Consider the following 21,364-nt stretch of genomic DNA (forward strand, 5'->3'; position numbering starts at 1 on the left):
ACAGCAGCAGCCGCAGCAACAGCAGCAACAGCTACAACAGCAATTGCAGCGACAGAGCCAGAAACCCTTTTGGCCAAAAAAAAAAAAAAAAAAAAGATTGCAAAAATAAACCATTTTCCTGCACACTTTGAGTGCCCTTTTCCATATATATTATCAGCTTCTTGCGATTTAATTACCCAGGCTATGGAAAACAGCAGCAGCAGCAATAACAGCAACAATAAGACCAGCAAGAACAACAGCAACAGCAGCAGCCAGCGAAATTAACCCTCTGAGATAAACGCATAATTCCGTGTGCAAAAATCTGCAAGACAATTCATAAACATAACCTACACGAACCCAGTCTCTGAAGTGGCCGTGTGTGTGCGAGCGCCTTATCGATCGTGGTCAAGAGCAGCGGCAAGAGACCCGAACCCGAACCATGTCCAGTCCCAATCCAAGTTGGAAGCCCTCGGGGCGCTCTCAGCAATTTTCATTGCTCCAGCTCTGGCAGCAGCAACTTCAACAGCTGCACTGGGAAAAATTGAATTTCAAATAAGAGCATTTTGAAGTGTGAACAGCCTGAATTTGAAGTTTGAGATCCTTAACTCTAAAGATTTCTAAGGACTCTGCAAGATATCTTAAGGTATCTTTAAGCTACTTAAATAATTATGAGCATCTGGAAAATCAAATCTTTTAACATATCAAATAGAGTTTTATGCATAGTTTTATGTTTTTAAAATATTTTAAAGATTTTGTTCAGTGCAAAACTGCAGCCTTAGCCTCTCCGCTGTGATCGTTGTCGCGATCTGTTGGCCCGGTCGTCCTCCGACTTGCTCTGATTCTGCGCCCAACAACAATGTGGCGGGGACCGCTTGCAGTCGCTGCGGCCTTAGCTATTTACAACACTGCATTCCTGCGCCGCAGTCATTCAAGAAGAAGTTAAGAGCTGGGCTGGCTAAAACGCAGCAGGCCGAGAGCGGACCGAAAACTGAGCTGTCGAAGGCGAAGTCGATGTGGAAGTCGAAGTCGAGCGCTGAACTTGTTTCATGCCACTTGGGCTTAGTGTGTGCCCGATCCCCTATACCATTGATCTCCCCTCGCTCTTTTTGCCTCTTAAATGCTGTAATAAGCCAACAACAGCGGCCAGAAAACATGTTTATGAAAAGAAAGAAATTCCATTGCAAACAAAAGAGGAAGGGAGAGGGCGAGAGGCGTGCGCTGCGCATGCGCGCCTGTAATCCAGCTCACTTACACACAGACACACACACGCAAGCACTCACTTGGTCATGCTCTTAAGCCTTTTTTTGTTTTAAGATTTGCGAGCTGGAATCTTGATGACTCTCTCTCTCTCTCGGAGGGTTCTCTTCTTGTATGCCAGTTTGGCCCACAGGCATAGTTAGTTATGCCATGGTGGAAATATTTTTGCGAGCACAGCAGCAAAGCAACAAAAACGTTAAAGTAGCACAACATATTCAACAGGTGGTGGATTGTTAGCGGGACGGGGAGCAGTAAAGAGAGCCAGGAGTTTGGCAATGAGGTGAATATTTTTAAAAAATTATGGTGAGCTTGTCTTGCTCTCTAATAATACTGTTATTTGTTAAGTTGAAAAATAACTTGTAAGACTTTAAAGCTTTTTGCCTTAAAAACCTAATGAAATTATAATAATTCAGCATAAAAATAGGATTTTGGATTTTTTTTAAATTCTTTGAAAGTATTTAACATTTTTTTAAAGACCAGTTGTGCATTAAAATTAATATTTTTTATTTGTTAAAGTACATTTCCTTAAACATAATATAAATTAATTGAAATGAAGTTTTTTATTTACTTTTCAAAAAAAAAGGATTAAAATTTCCGATTTTTTAAATTCAAGAAGTTCGTTGCCTAAGTCTTTTCTTTTTCCTCCTGGCAATGCTCACCACTCTCTCACCACTTGAGGTGGATTTCTGCCATGCTCAAGAGAGCATGTTACTCTCTTTCGCCTGTGCCATGATCAATGGCCACCAGACTCTGCGGACTTTGCATTCAGTTGCCATTTACCTGTCGACGGTTCGAGGTGCACGTGTGTCCCGGTGTCGTTGAAGCGGACCAAACCGAATCTCCAGGCGCCGCTCTGCGTTGCGTGCCTACGTGTCCTACGTGTGTGTCTGTGAGTGTCTGCACTAGTGTTGGTGCCGTGAGTCAGTGAGCGCAAAAAAGATAACACAAAGAGCCACAGTGAAAGATCATTACGCACACACTCTCGAGCGACCTGCAATGAAAATAAAGTAGAGAAAAGAGTGTTTGTGTATGTGTTAGTGTTAGTGGCTTAGCTGAGTGGAATAACAGAGAAAATAAATGGAAATTAAATGAAGCTGCAAAAACTGCCAAATAAACAAAGTGCTATGCGATGCATAAATGAGAACCCAAAGGGAGTTACCTGTATAATCATCAAGGTAGAGCTGGCGATCACAACTTATTAAATTGCAATTCGAGATTCAGGTTTTCAGGTTCTCTCTCTCTCTCTCTCTTTCGTTCTCTGCCTAGCCGTCTCTCTCTATTGCTCTGTCTTACTGTATGGCTTCTTAGGCATATATATTCTTTAGTTTTCTTTATTAATATTGCACGATCGTAAAAGTTTAATGGAATTATTCGAACGCCCATTCCCTGTGACACCTCGGTAAAAAAAAAAAGAAAAGAAAAAAGAAAAACGAAAAAGAAGTGGAAAACCCTCGACCCCAAACCAGTTGCAAAAGTTGTCACATTAAAATCACACCTTTGGAGATATATATTTATTGTTGTTGTTGTTGTTGTTGTCGTTGTTGTTGCTTTTGGCTGCTGCACCACTTTGGCATATAACTCGTTCGCGATGCAACGTTACAACCACCGATGCAGATCTCCAGATGGAGATGGAGATGGAGATACACCCTCTCGACGAAGTGGTTGCATGCAAATTATACACGTAGAGGAAGTCGGGATCTCTCGACTGGTCATTAACTCAACTAGGAGTTGCTGCAACGGATATGTTTATGGCCAACTGATTGAATTTCATCCTCACACACACACACACATAAACTCGTACACTCATCTAACGCCTGGCAATTATCCGCAGAACGACTTTCCTTTTTCCACAGCGATAATACCCATATTCATATTTTTCCTGGAATTACATAGTACACCAATAGAGAGATAGATGTATAGATAATTTCATTGCTGTTGAGCTGGAGGTAGAGCTCTTTGGCACACGTGTTGGCCAAATGTTTTCGGTTCTTCACATCATTAGCAAAGTGCCCGAGGGTTTGCCCCTGTAGTTCGGTTAGCTGGAACTCATATATATATATAGATATATTCCCAACCCGAAACAAGCTGATGAATTTATTATATCTCTGCCTCTTAACCCTTGTAATTTCTGCATGTTAAATGATTACAAATTGGTCATTTGATATCACAACATTTTGGCATTTGTCTTCAGATCGCACACTTTCTCAGCCAGCGGCGGCAAAGTCGAATCGAATCGAAAGCGGTTAAAGATCGCCCGCTTACTCGTGCATTTACCAACAATTTCAAATATTTCCTATTATAAAAAAAAGAAAAAAAAAACAAAAATGTCAACATATGCGCATTGCAATGACAGGCCAACCACTTGGCCACTTGGAGAGCCAATGCAATCCACAATCCGGCGGTCCAGCAGTCCAACAGACCAACATCTCAGCCATGGCCCGCAGCCCCAATCAAAGCCAAAAAGCTTTCAAGCCAAAAGGCTGCCGCCGTCGCATTCGTTGCCGACATGGAAAAGCCACTCGCCGATTTCATGAGATTTTCAACAGTTTTTACCTTATTTATTTCGTATTTTTATATTTTGAAGTCTGTTGGTTGGGTTACATTAACTAGCGAGAGAGTCTTGAAATTTTTCTTTTGCTTACAAATAATATTAATTATTATTTAAGTTATTTTAAACGTTTAACAGTTTTGAATAGGATGGACTTATCTATTTCTTTCACAAAGTGTGTCCGTTTCGGTATTATGATGTCCTCTTCTTTGCATTCAGCAAAATTACATGATCTTCTGAGCTAATAGGTTGATGTAGGCATGGCTATAGTAACTATCTATTTACAAGTATTTTCATTAAGGGATCTAGATCTTAACTAAATTTAAATGAAAAAACTTCTATTTTACATTTCTCAGATAGTAGTTTCCCTCCTCCTACCTAGGGTATTTCCAATTCGTTGTTTCCCCCCGGCTAATCGACTTTCCTTTCTTGTCCGCAACTTTATTGTACGTCTCTCCCCGCCCGCCGTCGTGAGTGGGGGTATTTATGTGTCTGTTTGTATGATTTCATAGCTCTTGCAACAGCGCAATCAGCAAATACTAAAATGCAATGCGACGTATTTTTTATTATTTATTTTTACCTTTATTTTCATTTTTCTTCGCTTTTTTTTTTGTTTTTTGTTAAAGCCAAAGCTGGCCGCGAATCGTGGCCAAGAGAGCTCGGAGTTGCAGTCGCATTTGCAGTCTCTCACGCCACAAGCGACAGTTTTGTATTAGAAACGGCAACTTGTAGCTGCAGCTAGTTACGAGCTTGACGATTACCTGGTGGAAAAGGAGAAGAAGGAGATGGTGGAGGGGTACAGGGTACAGGTGGGCTAAGAAGGGGGGCTAGCTGGAATGTTGTTTCTACTAGCTAGTTGGCAATGTTGCCGAGTGACTGACATAGTTGCTGCTTTAGTTTGTAGTTGCAATTGTTGTTGCTGCTGTTGTTGTCGCAGGGCATTGCAGGCTGAACTTTTAAATGAAATTTGTTAAACAATTTATGTGTAGCATATTAGATGGCAAAAATACCCGATAGACAATATATGCGGGCGTCGTTTTTTTTTGGCTTTTGGTTATGCGGGCCACCAGAGAGAGAGACATAACCTGTTTCGTTCTCTTTCTCACCGGATTCCCCGAGTGAAAAGTGGCCAACAGTCGGAGGCAAAACGGTGCTTTTCTCTTGCACTTATCACTCTATCATGGACATGTCTCTTTCTCTCCATCTCTCTCTCTCTCGCTCTTTCTCTTTAATGAAATGTAATTTGAAAAATTGCGCGCGGCAAATTGTTGGCTTCTTGTTAGAGAGACCTCGTTGTCTTGCACAGAATTTCAAATATTTTGTCTTAATTAAAATTTTCCCCAATCTCTCTCTCTCTCTCTATCTGTCTCTGTCTCTGTCTCTTTTTGGCTTTGAGCCAAAACCAGGCCTGTCTGTCTTTTTCCGCAAAAGAAAAAAAAATAAGTCGGGCAACTCTTTTAGATAAATTAACTCTGACATTTGGTCCGTCAAGCATTTGTCGCTTTTTGCATTTGCTCGACATTTTTATTGGACTTTGACTTGGCCTGGATTTATGTGTTTCGGATTTGGGGGGATCTTGGCGATCTGGTGATCTTGGTGATCCGTGGTATTAGCCACGGTGCCATCATTCACGTCCGCAATTGTGTTGGCCAACGTCAACGTCAACGGTGTGCCTCTGGAGCAGCATGTAATTTGCAATGAGCTCGCCTTACTTTCTGGGTCTCATTTTGTGATTTATTTGGCCCAGGCTGGCTGCCTCTGCCTGTTTAATTTCATCTTAAGCCTTGCTTTAAGCACAGTTGCTGCCAAAAGTTAATGTTTAAGTGGCATTGGAGGCAAAACAAAAGACTCAGGCAACGAACTGGTTCGGTGTGGAATTTGAATTATGCTCGAGTCGAGTATGAGTTGCTGGCCAAGAATCTGCCTTTGATTGATGGCAGTCTCAATGTTTCAATCGCCACGAATGTTGTACCTGTGTTCACGGTTCATTATATAAGATTCGGTTTAATTAGCTCGACTAAAAATCTGCGCGTTCTTCTTTAATGGGTTTCGGTGAAATTTCTTCTTAGTTACAGATAATGACGAAAGAAATGGCACAAAACCATTAAGGAAATTTCGAGAGCAGTCAAGTCCAATTTTGATGGTTACAGCGTAGAACGTCAAGAAATCAATTTATATCTATCTTTCTATATATATATTAAAAACTTTTTTGCTTTATCAGATCAATCAGCGGTGAACAAAAAATGAGCGATGGCCAAGTGGAAATCTAAACAAGTTTTTCCACAGTCAGTGAGCAGCTTCCTGAGAAAGTTTTTTGTGCGTTCTTTTTTCTGTTTTTGCCAAAGTAATTGAGATTGCAGAATCTACAAATTGATACAAAATTCCAATAATTTACAGTTACCAGCGGGGCAGAGATATATCCGCAGATATCGCATAGCTCGAAGTCGAAGTCAAGATGAATGCTCTAATTAATTCAAATACCCTCTTCATCCGATACTTTCTACCAGATCAATCTCTTTCACCAGCTTCCCATCTACGGCCTATTTAACTCTTATAATGAATGCCTATTTACATATGCAGACGCTGAACAATATATAAATATCATTTCAAAACGCCGCCTATACATATTTAATAATCCAATACAAAGAAACACATTCTCCCCTCTTTTCGCAAAACATTTCGAATTCTTTGTGAACTGTGTCAACTTTCAATTCTTTTCATCGGTTATTTGCATAGAAACAACATCAAAACACGAGGAGCCACCGAATCGGAGTTCATTTAACTGAAGTGAACGGTTGGCAGTTGTTGTGCCAAATTAAATGTGTTCAAATAAATATTTAAGCAGCGCCTAATTGGCATTGAGTAAATAAATTTGGGAATTTTTTAGTAGGCTGTTGGCAGTAAGCAGTGATGTTAGCTCAGCTTAATGGGTTATTAAGTAAAAAAGATATATTCCCGCATAAAATTACCTTAACCGATGAATACAAATAATGTTTAAATACAAATGCCTCGTTAACGTGTTGCCTTTTATAGCGTATTTAACTGGCGGCTTTCGTTTGGCATATTAATTTGCCTATAAAAGCTGATTAAGATTCGTACCTTTTGCATTTATCAACTTGCAACGGAATCCCACATAAATCATGCTAGTCAAATGGCTATATCTTGGACTGATCTTAATGGTCTTTACACCTCACACTAGCAGTTGTAAGTAGAGCAGCATAAAATATATTTTAACATGTATTTTCATTCAACATTAAATGATTCAACTTAGGTAAAGCTATATGTCTTTTGCCTCAGAATACTGGAAAAGGATCGTTTCAGAGTACTCGCTGGTACTATAATAGAAATATGAAAGCTTGCCAACAATTTAGGTTCTATGGAAGACGTGTTAGAGGAAATGGCAATGCAAATAACTTTGCCAGTTGGTGGCAATGCAAGTTGAATTGTTTGTGAAAATTACATATATGATAAAAAATATTTAAAGTTATTACTTATAGCTCTCTAAAGTGCTTAGCTCAGTATTAAAACCCAGAAACTTATAGGTATGTTCCTCCTTATTAGCTTCAAAACACAGTAATAGGGTTAAAAATGTACATTTTGTTTAAATAAATATACAACTTTTTAACACATCAACTTATGCCTTAAGTCGTTATTAATCGTTATTATCTATTTTACATCTGCAGTTGCCTCATTTTTCCCTCTGCTTTACCTTTACTAAATGCCCAAAAAGCAGTTTCAAATTCATAGCAGATGATTTCAAATAAACAACTAACAAAATATTTGTTTATCATCCGAACTTTAGGTTTACCAATATAGTTTGCTTTAAGACAGCTGATTTAATATTGCTTTATAGTTGGGAAAGAATTTTTAAGGCTATAAAAGCTTTCAATAGCTGTGTCTTCATGTTAGTTTCCATCATTTCGCCATGCTGTTAAAGATTTCTTGTCTCCTGATTCTGTTAGTGCTCTTCCTAAGCCAAAGTCTTTCAAGTAAGTGTGATTTTACCTCAAAGTTATAGAAAATCACATTTTAAAATCCATCTCAAATGTGATTTTAGTCAAACGCAGATGCCTTCATGAGCTAGATCAAGGCAAAGGAAAGGCCTACCTGCGCCATTGGTTCTACAACTCTACATCCCAGAGATGCCAAAGGTTCATCTTTTATGGTGGAGCCAGGAATGGCAACAACTTTAATACCCAAGCCCAGTGTCGCAAAATTTGCCTAACCCAACAGGTCGCGCCAATTAATTTGGCAGCCAGTGATGATGGCTTTTAAAAAGAACAAAGATCTGAATCAAATACAAACTAATAAATGAGACTTAAGTAAGTTAAGGCAAGGCGAGCTAATTGCATTTTCTGTGAAATCGCTGAGAAAATCAAGTTGAAGCTGCGCCCATTTTTATTTTATTTTTTGCTGGCATGCGCAAGAAATATTTTTTATGACTTAAGTTTATTTTTTTTTTTTTTTTCTTGTCTCTTATTTTTTGTTGTTGTTGTAAAACTTGTCAGCGCCACCCACTTTCTAGGCAGGCCACGAGTGGGTGTCTATTTGCCCAGGAGGTGTTAGGCGGGTGCGCTGACAACCCAATGGAGCCGCAGCAACAATTGCAATAGCAAAAGCAACAGCAACCGCAACAGCAGCAGCCACAACAGCAGCAACATCAACGTTTTGCTAAATCAAAATTGACACTATGCAAAAAGCCAACCCACAGAGCGGCAATTGCTGTTAGAGGAAAACGGTAGCCACACACATACATAGGCATACAGAGGAAACCGTGGCTTTGGGCCAAGACTTGGGGCCAGGCGCTCAGCATGCCGAGCCATGGAGGCCAAAAGGTGCCCGCTGTCCGTGGCGCCAAGATGTTGCCGTTGTTGTTGGTGTTTGCCGCTGGTGCTGATGTTGTTGTTGTTGCCGTTTGGCGTTAGATTTCAACCATGTGCAGACAACAGTCGCCACACACAAACGCTGAAAATAGCAGTTATTAGTTTGACACAGCGCACAGTGTGCCTTTGTCGAATGGGATTTATGAAGAGTTTGTTGGGAGAAAAAAGTAATTACAGAGGTGAAGAAAATAAAGCTAAAGTGCCTATTTTTTAGCATTATTATATTATTAAAGTGTTTAACAATTCGTTTTACTATTTTATTTGATAAAAAGAGAGAAATAATTGCAGGATTTTGGCATTTCTCATAGCTTATAAGCAAAATGAAAAATATAATTTAGGTAATAAAAATCATCACAATTTTATTAGGATTATTTGGAATCTATATAACGCATATTAGTTAACCTTTTCACATAGTTAACTAACAAGCAGTGCTAACTAATAAGACATGATAGCACTAATAAGATTTTAAAATCACTTCTTCATCTCTTAATAAGATTATTATGATAAAGAAGTGGTTTTAAAAGGCCTAGCCCATTAATTTTTATTTGTTAATCCCGCACCGTAAACGCCTCTTAGCCATTAGTTACCTCAATCATTTATTTAATAACTTTAATAACTTTTTCATATTTTTCCCAATGTGCCAGCGGAGTAGTCTTGCCTTGTTTGACTTGGAGTTTTGAGTGCACCGTGGGCACCAGCATGGCGACATTTGCTCATTAAGCATATTAAATAATTAGTACTTGTTGTTGTCATATTTTATGTGCTCGTTGAGCTCAGTTGAAGAGGCTTGGCATGGCTTGGCTTGGACAAGGGGCATAAAGATAGAGATAGGAACATAAACACAGATCGAGATAGATAGATACACGGACCTAGACCAGTTTCCACTAGATGTCCGACAAGAGCTTGGCCTTAGCTGAATGCTTTTGTTGTTGTTGCTTTTACTTTGTTTTTAACTTTTTTATTTGGCCAATAAAAATTGTGAAATATATATGCGGCTTAATTGAGCAGCAATTGATGGAGCAACTCGACAGATATGAAGGTAAGCCGCGATTTCAACTTAATTGCGAGGACATGCAAATCTAAGCGGTAATAAAAGTTAAACGATAATGCTCATTTAAGTTAAATAAAATGTAAAGAAAATATATATTCACGCATCGTAAATTCTCAGTCAATAAAAATATAATAAATATGAAGGTAAACGAGATAATTAATTTTATTGTGAGAGTATTTTGTAAGGTAATTTGAGTAAACAAATAAAAAGTTACTACCCATGTTTAGATAAATGCTCGTTCAATAATATCAAATATATTACCAATATAAAAAAAGGCAACTTTCTCCTTGACTTTAGACTATGTCTTAATCTTAATCTAGGCTTAAAGTGTTGGCCAACAAGAACTTTACAAGCTCTGTGGGCTGTTTACAAGATCTAATGCGTTACTAATGATATTTCAAGCCCTTCGTAGAACAAAACAAACAAAATGAATTAGATTTGCATGTAAATTTATGCAAATTCCATGCTGTGTTGCCCAATGAACCATTTGACACTTTTGTCCACACACCACTGAGCCAGCGTGCTTTATTAATTATTTATTGTCCAACTATTGTGAATTATGGCAACGGCTGGCCATGGTCTAGGTAAAAATCAAATGCCCCTCTCGAGGCGGAGTGAAGTGATCTCTCTGGCTCTCGTAGCATTTTCCTTTCTTTCTTGGGGAGATTTTTCGTTGGGGATTTCGAACCAGTTGAGCGACATTCCATATGAGGCGCGACAGGCGACAGGCGGCGGCGGCTCCACTTCACATCGGATTCAGATTCAGATTCCAAGTCCAATTCCGATTCGGTTTTTTGGTTTTTCGTATGGGTTTGGTTTCAGTTTCGGAGATGGCTAAGATTAATCAGCTGCCATAAGCCAAATGACAAGACATATTTCTGTCGGTTGCCCAAAAGTGCTAGAGACCCGCGTGTTATTATTGCTGTCTATTTGTGTTTATTTATGGCGAGGCCAGAAATGATACAACACAAAAATCACAAAATTAATTTCAAATTTGATTACAATAAAGACAAAAACAAAAATAAAGCTAAGCTCCACTTGTGAGTAGCTTTTGATTTACTCGTCCCAAGATCTATGCCCCAACTTTTTGTTGTAGTCCGTAGGTGTGTTCCCAAAACCGTGGCCCCACCCAGAAATGCCACGAAAATTTGAAATAAATTTATAGTTATTTCTTCTATTTAGATAGCTTAGCTGTGGCGAGTAAATTATTCAAAGCCAGAGAACGGTTATGGCTTCTGCCAAAGACATCTCTCTTGTTCCCAACTTTCCGAATTGGGTTACTTTCGGCTTAATTTAAGGTCTTAAGGTTAGGCCAAATTGCGGATGGCCACCAGCCAGCCCACGCCTTCTGCAGCCACAGACGCAGCCTCTTCCTCATCCCAACATTGTGCCCCCACTCCGGTGAAAAACCAAACTGGTTCCGGGACAACAACAATGAATGGAGAAGCCCTGAAGCCGCGGCTCAATGGAAATGACAGCATACGTGTGGCCAAAAATAAAAGATATAACCGTACACCTATAAGGCGGCCAAAAAAAACATAATAATAAACAAAAAAAAAAGGCTAACCAATGATTTGTTTGTGGCGTGGGCGATCCCCTTATTAATTGTGAAAATATATACGTGAGCAGAACGATTTGTTTGCCGACAACCGATAATTCCAACAATCCCCAACTCATTTCACCCACAACATGGATGCTGGATTTGAAAGGTCAGCTGCAGTAAAGTTTCGGAGGAGTGGTTCGGTTAGAAATATCTATAAATATATATCTATATATATATATGTAGATATTTTATGACTCCCAGTTATGACTCCCCATCGCTGCTTTTTCCACTAATAATTGCGAATGGCATGCAGACCCACAAAAGGCTACCCACACACATCCACCAGGCATTCCGTGTTCCCATGGCCATCGCAGATTTGAATTCCATTTGGCCAAGTCTGCGACACAGTCTCTCTTTTTGGCTCAATAAGCTTTTGTTTTGACTTTTTTGGTATAAAAGATATAAGCAAATTCCATAATTAATACTATTTTATTGCAAATTTTTCATTAATTTTATTGGAGTCTTTAAAGGTTTATAAATTGGGCAATCTTTAAAAGGTGTCGCTCATATAGCGAGAAATGACATTTTAGGAAATATTTATTTATAAGAAAATGATCTTGAAAATTGAAATAGCTTTAAATAGTTCTTCGGTTATTTATTTTCCTTTTAACTAAAGCTTAAAAATTTAAGAAATTTAAGACTCTCATTTATAGTGATATCCATTTCTCTTACAGAACTTTGCGCCATTCTAGAGGCTTCTAACTGAGACACAAAATCCCTCGCAAAGGACCAAACCATGTCGCACAAGACGAGCAGCCGTCGCAGCAGCGACCTGGAGTGTCCACTAGCCTCATTGGGTCGCAACAGCAATGCAGTGCGGGACCACTACCACCATCCGCATCCGCTTAGCTCCAGTCCACTGGATCCGCAGGCTTACAAAATGATGTCCCGCAAATCACCGAATCCCGGCATTGATGTTGAGACACTGGCCTCGCGCAGTTCTACGCCACCCAGCGAACAGACTGCGGGATCCTCGACAGCAGCGGCTGCAGCAGTGCTCCATATGGTACAACAGAAAGCGGCCACCTTTGAGCTCAGAGGTCGCCACTCGCGACCGGAACAGGGCAGCTATGGAGCCCATTCAACGGCTTCTGTAGGAAGGCATGCGAAGAAGTCCCCTGAACTGCCGGCACCAGCCTCCAGAAATGTAGCTCCAGTTCCCCAGCCAAGAAACTTCCTGACCCTGGAGCATGTCCTGCAATTCGGAACCCAGCGACCTAGTTGGATGCACGGCAACAGTGCGGATACAGAAGATTCCAGTGACAATAATGCGGGAGGTGGTGGAACGGGCAGTGGGAGTGGTGGAGCAGGTGGACGAAGACGTGCCCAAGGTGGCCGGTGCAGTGTACCCACTGTACTTAGCAGCAATGGTGGCGGCAGCAATGGAGCCCAGTACCTGCTGGACAAGAAGATGGAGTCCCTGTATCTCGGCAATGCTCTGCGAGCTCTTCCCTTGGGCGCCGAGGCGAGTCAGTACCAAAACGAGCGATACTACCTAGAGGATTACAGCAGCGGCAGCGGAAACGAGCGACTAGCAGGTTGGTGATCCTTACAGAAAGGTTCTTATTAAACAAAAATTATAATCTTAAATCTGTATTACTCAGAACGCCTTCACCATCCGCGCACCTCCAGTCCCAGCGAGACGAGTGGCTCGGATCGCTATCTGCTAAACAGGAGCTCAAACTCCAATCACCTGCACTCCAAAGGCCAGAGCCTGTCGGATGGTCTATGCAATCTAGGCAGATTTTCACCCAGTTTGGATCAGGGTTATGCCACTCTGGTCTCACCCTCGCCAACGGGTCACCATTCAAGTGGCGTGGCGGGAAACGTGACCAGCACCACCACGGCCAGTGGAGCGGGGATTATGGCTAGCAGTACTCCAACGACAACTCCGAGAAGAGGAGTATCCAGCAATGGAGTTGGAGGAGGTGGTCCTGTCACAGCCATTGGACCGCCTCCATGGAACCGCAAGGGTCCCTTTCGTTGCGGTCCGCTCTTTGACCGTCTGCCTGACGAGGCCGTCGTCCGGATCTTCTCCTGGCTAGACAGCTGCGAGCTTTGCAACGTTGCGAGAGTTTGTCGAAGATTCGAGCATCTCGCTTGGCGGCCCATCCTTTGGAAGGTGATTTCGCTGCGAGGTGAACACCTAAATGGCGACAAGATCCTGAAGATGATCTTCCGGCAGCTGTGCGGCCAGAGTTGTAATGGCGCCTGTCCAGAAGTGGAGCGTGTGATGCTCGCCGATGGCTGCCGCATCTCGGACAAAGGACTCCAGCTTCTAACTCGCCGTTGTCCAGAGTTAACCCACCTTCAACTTCAGACCTGTGTGGGCATCTCGAATCAGGCACTGGTCGAGGCTCTGACCAAGTGCAGTAATCTGCAGCACTTAGATGTGACGGGTAAGCAGATGATCCTATAACTGGTTATAATAAATAAATATTCATTTATTAATGTTACCTTCCTAAAGGCTGCAGCCAGGTGAGCAGCATTAATCCCAATCCCCACATGGAGCCCCCTCGCCGCCTTCTGCTTCAGTATCTTGACCTTACGGACTGCATGGCCATCGATGACATGGGCCTGAAGATCGTGGTCAAGAACTGTCCCCAGCTGGTGTATCTTTATCTGCGACGCTGCATACAAATTACGGGTGAGTTTGGGAGTACTAAATTTATGGTTTAATATAACTAACTTCTATCATCCACATCCAAATAGATGCGGGTCTAAAGTTCGTGCCCAGTTTTTGCGTTTCGCTGAAGGAGCTGAGCGTGTCCGACTGCCTGAATATCACCGACTTTGGCCTATACGAGTTGGCGAAGCTGGGAGCTGCACTTCGCTACCTTTCCGTGGCCAAATGTGAACGCGTTTCGGATGCTGGGCTAAAAGTCATCGCCAGGCGGTGCTATAAGCTGCGGTATCTGAATGCCCGGGGATGTGAGGCTGTGAGCGACGACTCTATTACGGTTTTGGCACGTTCCTGTCCTCGGCTGAGAGCCTTGGATATTGGAAAATGCGATGTCAGCGATGCGGGTCTTCGAGCTCTTGCCGAGAGCTGTCCAAACCTAAAGAAGCTCAGCCTACGCAGCTGCGACATGATTACGGATCGCGGGGTGCAGTGCATCGCCTACTACTGCCGCGGACTACAGCAACTGAATATCCAGGACTGCCCGGTATCCATCGAGGGCTACCGGGCAGTCAAGAAGTACTGCAAGCGCTGCATCATCGAGCACACCAATCCGGGATTCTGTTAAGATTACCCTTTTGGAATAAGACACCACAAAGCACAGAGGCAGGCCATAAGAGCAGATATTGTTGATAGTAACAACTGCACAAAATGAAGGAATTTATGGGCATAAGGAGTCTTAATAAGTCCCCGGAGTCGGGAGACAAAAAATTATGAAGTGCCACTTTTGGGAACCAAACCCTTGATCATCCACTAAAAGAAAGTGAAAATATTTTAATTTAAAAACTCTCTTTGCAATCTTTGCCATTTAAAAACTCTCTTTGCAATCTTTGCCACCAACTTGCCACAGAAAGAGGCAGTTTCCCATTTCCGCTAAGAGATGATCAAGGAGTTTAGTTGTTATTGTAAATTGTATATATCGAACGGAAGCTGGACAGGATTAGCGTAGCATAGAACATGTTAAAGTAGACTATGTTTAAGTAGACTAATTCTTGACGTAATAAATTATTGTCCCCACCAGAAGCCGTTTAGTGCAGTTTCTTGGACCTACTCTTCGGAATATCAAATATGCTGAGCTTTAGTTGCGGCACATGGTCAAGGATGTACTGCGGACGAATGTCCATGAGTTCCCGAGTGTAGTGGTTCTTGGTCTTGGTTTTTCGTAAGCGATCTAATTTGATGGTGGCTTTCATGGCTGGTTCACGGTCTTTCGACATATTCCTATAAGGAATAATCTTAATATTGGTGCACTGACCCCGATCCAAATAGTTGATGGTGGCCATTAAAGAGCGAATGTCTGCAATTACGCCGGTGGTTTTTTCATGAATACCGCACAGGTCTTGCAAATCAGCTTGGATCCTCGATAGTCGTTTATCAACTGAGGCTTGAGTCTTGGGATTACAGCGCTTCTGATGCGGAACGGAATACTTGAACGAGGGTTTTTCTTCCTTAGTAATTGCAGTGGTTGCTTCCTCACACGGTTTGGGCATTAACTTCTCTGACACTTCCATCAGACGCACACGCTCCTCCAACGTATTGAGCGGTATCTGGCGGATTATACGTCGCAGTTGCTTGTGCTTCTGAGGTGAGAGAAGGTGCTTATTTTTCTGGAAACGCTCCACTCCACGACGCAGGGTTTCCATCATATTCATCCAGACGTCCATGCCCTTACTCTCCTGTTCAATTTGATTCTGCAGGCGATCCCTCTTGGACTGAAAATGACGCAGTTGCCGCTGCAGGAGAACCACCTGATTCTGGTCATCATAGTGCTTACGTAGCAATCGTTCGTAAGCCTTATACCACTTGGGCTCGAGAGGCATCTGCTAAACTAGCTTAATTTTGAAATTTTAAAAAAGATAACTGACAGATACAACTGTCGATAGTTTCTAGGAACAAAGAGATAGATTACAAAATAGCTATATTTTCCCAATGAAACCTATCGATAGCTATCGAAGAAGGTAATGTACCATCCCCAACCAATCAGCTGTTTCGCTTGCTTTTCGCCGCCAGGTAAATCGCCTGGTTATAAATTAAAAATTCATTTTATCTAACTAATATTAAAAAAAATTAATCCAAATTTTTTGCTAAACGCGGTGTGGTAATTTCTTCTGACCGGCAACTATAGAACAATCCAGTTGGATCACCGGTGGCCGTTCAGCTGTTGCGTAATTTGAAAGACACGTTTTTAAGGCCCCAAAATTCAGCTGTAATCTACACAGAGTGCCTCAGATTTTACGTTCGAGCCGAGCAGTACAAGAAACCAGCTCACGTCGCCATGGCAAAGTATATCGCCCAAATCATCGTTTTAGGCGCTCAGGCGGTCGGGAGAGCCTTCACCAAGGCTCTGCGTCAGGAGATCGCTGCATCCCAGGAGGCGGCACGACGTGCGGGCGGCGGAAAGCAGGGCGACAAGAGCGCCGAGTCCAACCTGCGTACAGGTAAGTCTTGCTCGTAAGCATTGATGATATCCCGGTACTTACACCCATTTCTACTTTGCAGGCATGACGCTAGAGGAGGCCAAGCAGATCTTAAACGTGGACGATCCCAAGAATGTGGAAGCCATTATCAAAAACTACGAACACTTGTTCCAGGTGAATGAACGATCGAACGGTGGATCCTTCTATATCCAGTCAAAGGTTTTCCGAGCAAAGGAGCGACTTGACCATGAAATTAAGGCCCAGCAGCCCCGGCAACCGAAGCAGGAAACGGCGGAAGCGACAGAGGAGGAGCCACAAAGCAGGGCGCGGCAGCGACGTTGAGTATCCATATTGCCTCCCATCGAACTAATTAGCTGTTAATTGATTTAAAAACTATTTGTTAAGTACAAAAAATGAAAGTCTGTTGATGTAAATAGAAGTTTACGAACATGATATGGATTGTAATCTAATTTTTGTAATGAAACTAGCGAGTTTCAATGCGGCTTCCATTAAATATCTAAGGGACATTAATAACGTATTTCTACCGTAAAATGATGCTGAAATAGACTTTTCCAATTGGGAAATTAACATAACAAATTTGAAATTCATTTTAAAATCAGCTGCTGTAAGCTAGTTCTAAGCCAATTTATCGATAGACGGGGTGGTGCTGCTATCGACCGCCAGCTGTCAGCTGTTCGATGGGTAGCACTGTTTAAAAAGCAAACCAAAAATAATCTTTACTGGTGCGCAGTTGTTGTTTCTTTAGACGTGTCAATTGTTTGTCTAATATTGCGCCAGCCAACGACGCCAAAACACACATGCGCATTCCAGCGGACAAAGGAGAATAGAAACCACCACCACCACCCACGAAAATCGCAATAGCAATAACCCAGCGACGCGGAGTAGGGGGTGGTCTCCAGTTTTCCAGGGAGAAAACAAGAATCTAAGAATCCGAGAGAGAATACGAAGACGACACTCCAGCTCGGTATTTGAGCCATCGACATTCCGCTGCTCCGTCAGTTTTCAGAGGACCTTCGAAGTGGGCAGTAGAGAATCCAGTCTCCTGGCAACAAACAAAAATCCAAAAAAAAAAAGATAAAAACCCCAGTTGGCAGAGAAAAGCTCAAGTGGTAATTGGCTGCGACTCAAATTACTTAAGTTGTGCAAATAGCAAACAAAAAAAGCTAATAGAAAAACCAAAAAGAAAAAAACTCGAGCGTGGCGTGTGTCCATGTGGAAAATCGATCGAATCGCAGAGTATTTATCGTGTAATTGTGCCCAATAGCCACGCTATTTCCCAGTCCGTTTTATTGATTTTCCCCACCGCCTCGCCAAAGTTGCAATAAAACAAAAAACCATTCTTTTCCCTTCCATCTCAACATCTGGCCAACATCATCTTGCAGCGTGCAAATTTCAAATTCCAAGTTAAATGCGAGAATTTACATAACGCCGAGCGTTGAAAGTGAAACTTCTGTGGTGCGAACGGAACACTGAAAGAAAGGAAAACCCATTACGGGATATTATATCTCAGCCTCTGCCCAGTGTAGTACAAGTTTTGGAGCGCAAGGAGCGGGAGAGCAGTGTTCCATCAGTGAGAGCCGAGAAAGAGAAAGCGAGAATCGTCAGAGAGCGTTGAACGTGCGCACGTTTTTCTTGGGCAGGACACACCACCACTAATCCTTGAGAGAATCAGCAGGAGCTGCAGGAGCAGTAATAGCAAGCCAACATGTTTTCGGGCCTAACAAATCAATTCACCTCGCTGGTGGGCGCCGTTAAAGGAGGCGCTGGCGACGAGGATGTACCCGCGCCCACAGGAGAGGCGGCCGCAGCGGCACCAGCAGCCGCTGCCTCCACATCATTGGAGGCCACGGCCTCATCTGCCGTCGATCCGGAGGCAGCTGCCGCCGCCGGTGGTGAAGGACTCGAGGGCGAGGAAGCTGGCAAAAGGTGAGTGTAAATTAAAAATTTCCCTTGCGACGGTAATCCTTCGCCCATCTTTCTAGTCTTCCGTGACTGTGACTCCCAAATCCTGACTTCTGGCGACCTGAACATGGCGTGCCAATGTGACCTTGCTATTTGTACCTTTTAACATTTTGCCCGGCGGTGCTCCGGCCTTTTCCCCCAATCGCTTTTCCACGCCACATTCATCATAGTTTTGGCACACTCCGGTTATCCTGCATTCTTCATTGCATTCCGCACGCGCTCACGTGACTGAACATAATTGCTTAAACTGCAAACCAAATGCCCGATAATTTCGCTCCCTTATATATATATCCTATATATATATATGACTCCGTTTGGAGTTGATTTATTTCCCTAAACTTTTATGGCAAGCAATTTCAATTTGAAAATGCAAGGAAAATTGGCTAAAACGATTTTGGATTGATGTTTCGTGGAATTGCGAATTGAGACGTGCACAGTGGTGTTTCCTCGCCGAATTTAATGGCTTTTCTATTAATTTAAATTGGTTTTATACCCCGAAGAATTTCAATTCTAAATGGTATCCTAAATCCGGTTCACCTAATATACTCTTTTTTTAGTCCTCAGTTGTTCTTAAGATTGCTTTCCGTTTTTAAATACTTTAATTCTATTTTTAAGCATTCTTTTTGATGACCAATAATGTCATTCTCTTTGGTTGACCAAATGAAAACCCTTGAACTGTCAAAAAACGGAAAAGAACCAAAGTTTACAAGTTTGTTCTTCGTTTTTTTCTTCGCTGAAAATGAATGATTGTATTGGCCTATTTCTTTTTGCCCTCTCCGTATCATTTGACCTTTCTCTGCCTTGCTTTTTCCGAGCACTTCATCAATCTCTGGCAAACAGTCCGCACCCAAAAATTCAGTTTAGCTTCTTTTCTGCCATAAGAGTGTAAACAATGGTACGTGGTGTCTTTGGCTTTCCGCTCCTGGCCAGCAACATATAACCTTTAACGGAGACAAATGAAAGTAAAATCCAATTATTCGTTTGATTTTTTAGACAAGTTAAGCTCGGTGTGATGGCCTGTTAATGCCACAAGTTGCTGGCTAATCCTCTAGACAAGCCAAAGTCAAATAATGCCCTTGTTTTTTTTTTACTTAATTTCGCGCATTCATATTTAATTGAGCGAGTGTGTGGCGCTGGGTTGGCCAGGATGTCAATCCGGGGCACGTTTTTCCAACCAGCTGCCAACAGCTGGTGTCGTTGTCTTTGTCTTTGAAAGCCAAGACCGTGATGTGTCACGCCTATTCAACGGCTCCGCCTTTCTCCCTCCCCACCCCTCCACTAGTCCTTTCACTATCAATTGACATTGACGAGTTGGACCAGCTCTTCGTGTTGCTTTCTTTTTGTATCTCGTTTTTATTTTGTATTTCTTTTCTTTTTTCTTCTTTGTGGATTTCAATGAAATAATTTGCACGTGGCTCCTGCATAACCACAAAATGTTGAGTCATTCGAGTTTGCTGCTGCTGTCCCTCCGACTGCCTTCCCTTCTCCTACAGCACTCGTACACTCGGTTTTTTGACCAGCTTTCTGTGTGCGAAAAACTGTCACCAATGTTGGCCAAAAGGAGGAGAAAGAGGAAGGAGGTGGAGGATTCGGAGGGCCAACTAAGAGGCAAGGAGGCAGGAAGGATGTGTTCCTTTTGGTGGTTGCTTTCCAGTTTCCAGTTGACTTTTGCTCGTTTTGCGGATCGATACGAGAGAGCCCGAAACGACGACGACGACTCTATGCTACGCTCTCTGCGAAATGTGCACATGTGATGTGGCCAAAACGAGTAAAAACGACGCCATGTCGCCCGCTCTAGAGGATTTAGTATGCCACCTCATACCCGCCCGCCCCTTGTTGTCCTTTTGTCAGCCTATTTAATAATTGTGCATTCAGAAAACGTGTATGCTGGCTTGTTGCCTGTCTTTTCGCCTGTCTTCCTGCCATCGCCATCGACATCGCCATTTCCATTTCCTCTACTTGCCAATCAACGCTAAATCTCTATAATTTTCAATGAATTAATTTATTCAATTTTCGCTGCCATGCATACGAGATGCTCATTATGCGGCAGCCATAGCGTTGGTTTCTAGCCCAAATTGTGGCCAAAATCGATTAGGGTTCCATTACGGGCCAACCAGCCTCCGAAAAAGTGAGCTATGCTGGATGGAGTAATTACCAAATGCACCGTCACCCTCATCTTTGTAAACCCTACAAATCTGCACCTGTGTACATGCATTTCCTCGCTCCGTTTTTTTTTTCTCGCTTCTGATTTTTCCCTCAGTTTTTCGCCAGCGCCAGGGCCAAAGTTGTTGGCGCTTTCAAGGACATTTACACTATTTGCACTTGCTCTCTGCTATTTTGTGTGTCTGTGTGCGTGCCCTTGCCGCCTTTGTTGCTAAAATTATGCCAAAATAAAAAGAAATGAAAAAGAGAAATGCAGGGCGAAATAAAAAGAGTAAGAACTGTTTCATCTTGGGCCCAAATTGCTTGGCAAACAAGCAGGACAAACGTCGAGAAGGCGCTCCTGAAAAGTACGCGATGCATTTTTAACGCCGCTTGACACAATTTACTCGCCAACAACAATAACAGCAACTTTTGATTGCGGACTACAGCAACAACAACGACAACAAAAAGTTGCCATTCTATTCGGGTCATCATTAACAAAACAACAAGCGAGGGCAAACAAAAGTTAAGAAACAAATATTTGCACATGTCGCTGGGTCTTGGCATGATTGAAATATGCTTTCTATATGCAAATACAAATCTTGCTTCCAAAGAAGTTTCTATGAAAATTATATAAATATTACATTTGGGTCCCAGAGTCCAACGAAAAGAAACCAAATCAAATGTGGGTTGCCCGCCCACGTGGAGACGGCAAACATAATAAAATCAAAGCAATGGCCTCAAAATAAATAAATAAATGCGAGCTAGCCAAAAGGAAAACCGACACAAATTTATCGACGCGACATTTGGCCTCTTGAAAC

General features: G+C 42.3%; 5 protein-coding genes across 22 annotated transcripts in view; 4 read left to right on the forward strand and 1 right to left on the reverse strand.

Annotated features, from left to right (window-relative positions):
• Positions 1–1,985: 1,985 nt before the first annotated feature.
• Positions 1,986–14,800, forward strand: LOC108116473 (F-box/LRR-repeat protein 7). Its single transcript, XM_017228404.2, has 5 exons — positions 1,986–2,411; positions 11,996–12,859; positions 12,926–13,720; positions 13,789–13,968; positions 14,034–14,800. The coding sequence occupies exons 2-5, from the start codon at positions 12,058–12,060 to the stop codon at positions 14,567–14,569; spliced, it is 2,313 nt and encodes a 770-aa protein (XP_017083893.1). The 5' UTR covers positions 1,986–2,411; positions 11,996–12,057; the 3' UTR covers positions 14,570–14,800.
• On the forward strand, positions 7,435–8,165 carry LOC108116476 (kappaPI-actitoxin-Avd3b). Its single transcript, XM_017228406.2, has 2 exons — positions 7,435–7,773; positions 7,842–8,165. The coding sequence occupies exons 1-2, from the start codon at positions 7,710–7,712 to the stop codon at positions 8,057–8,059; spliced, it is 282 nt and encodes a 93-aa protein (XP_017083895.2). The 5' UTR covers positions 7,435–7,709; the 3' UTR covers positions 8,060–8,165.
• Positions 14,801–14,829: 29 nt separating the features above from the next.
• LOC108116474 lies at positions 14,830–15,869 on the reverse strand. The gene has a single exon (XM_017228405.2). The coding sequence runs from the start codon at positions 15,819–15,821 to the stop codon at positions 15,030–15,032; it is 792 nt and encodes a 263-aa protein (XP_017083894.1). The 5' UTR covers positions 15,822–15,869; the 3' UTR covers positions 14,830–15,029.
• A 70-nt stretch (positions 15,870–15,939) lies between these two features.
• Positions 15,940–16,871, forward strand: LOC108116321 (mitochondrial import inner membrane translocase subunit Tim16). The gene is made up of 3 exons (XM_017228128.2): positions 15,940–16,011; positions 16,127–16,439; positions 16,501–16,871. The coding sequence occupies exons 2-3, from the start codon at positions 16,277–16,279 to the stop codon at positions 16,758–16,760; spliced, it is 423 nt and encodes a 140-aa protein (XP_017083617.1). The 5' UTR covers positions 15,940–16,011; positions 16,127–16,276; the 3' UTR covers positions 16,761–16,871.
• Positions 16,872–17,115: 244 nt separating this feature from the next.
• Positions 17,116–21,364, forward strand: part of LOC108116317 (synapse-associated protein of 47 kDa) — a 28,837-nt gene continuing 24,588 nt past the window's right edge. For 5 of the 18 annotated variants that reach the window (XM_017228113.2, XM_017228111.2, XM_017228114.2 and 2 more), the window contains exon 1: positions 17,118–18,365. In XM_017228113.2, the coding sequence (XP_017083602.1) occupies positions 18,145–18,365 (221 nt within the window). In that variant the 5' untranslated portion in view covers positions 17,118–18,144. Of the gene's footprint in view, positions 18,366–21,364 lie in introns of all 18 variants that reach the window. The other 13 variants (XR_001772830.2, XR_001772829.2, XM_017228117.2 and 10 more) reach the window with 6 other exon arrangements.

This window comes from Drosophila eugracilis, unplaced genomic scaffold, assembly GCF_018153835.1.
Source record: "Drosophila eugracilis isolate 14026-0451.02 unplaced genomic scaffold, ASM1815383v1 contig_367, whole genome shotgun sequence".
In the NCBI taxonomy this organism is placed as follows: Eukaryota; Metazoa; Arthropoda; class Insecta; order Diptera; family Drosophilidae; genus Drosophila; species Drosophila eugracilis.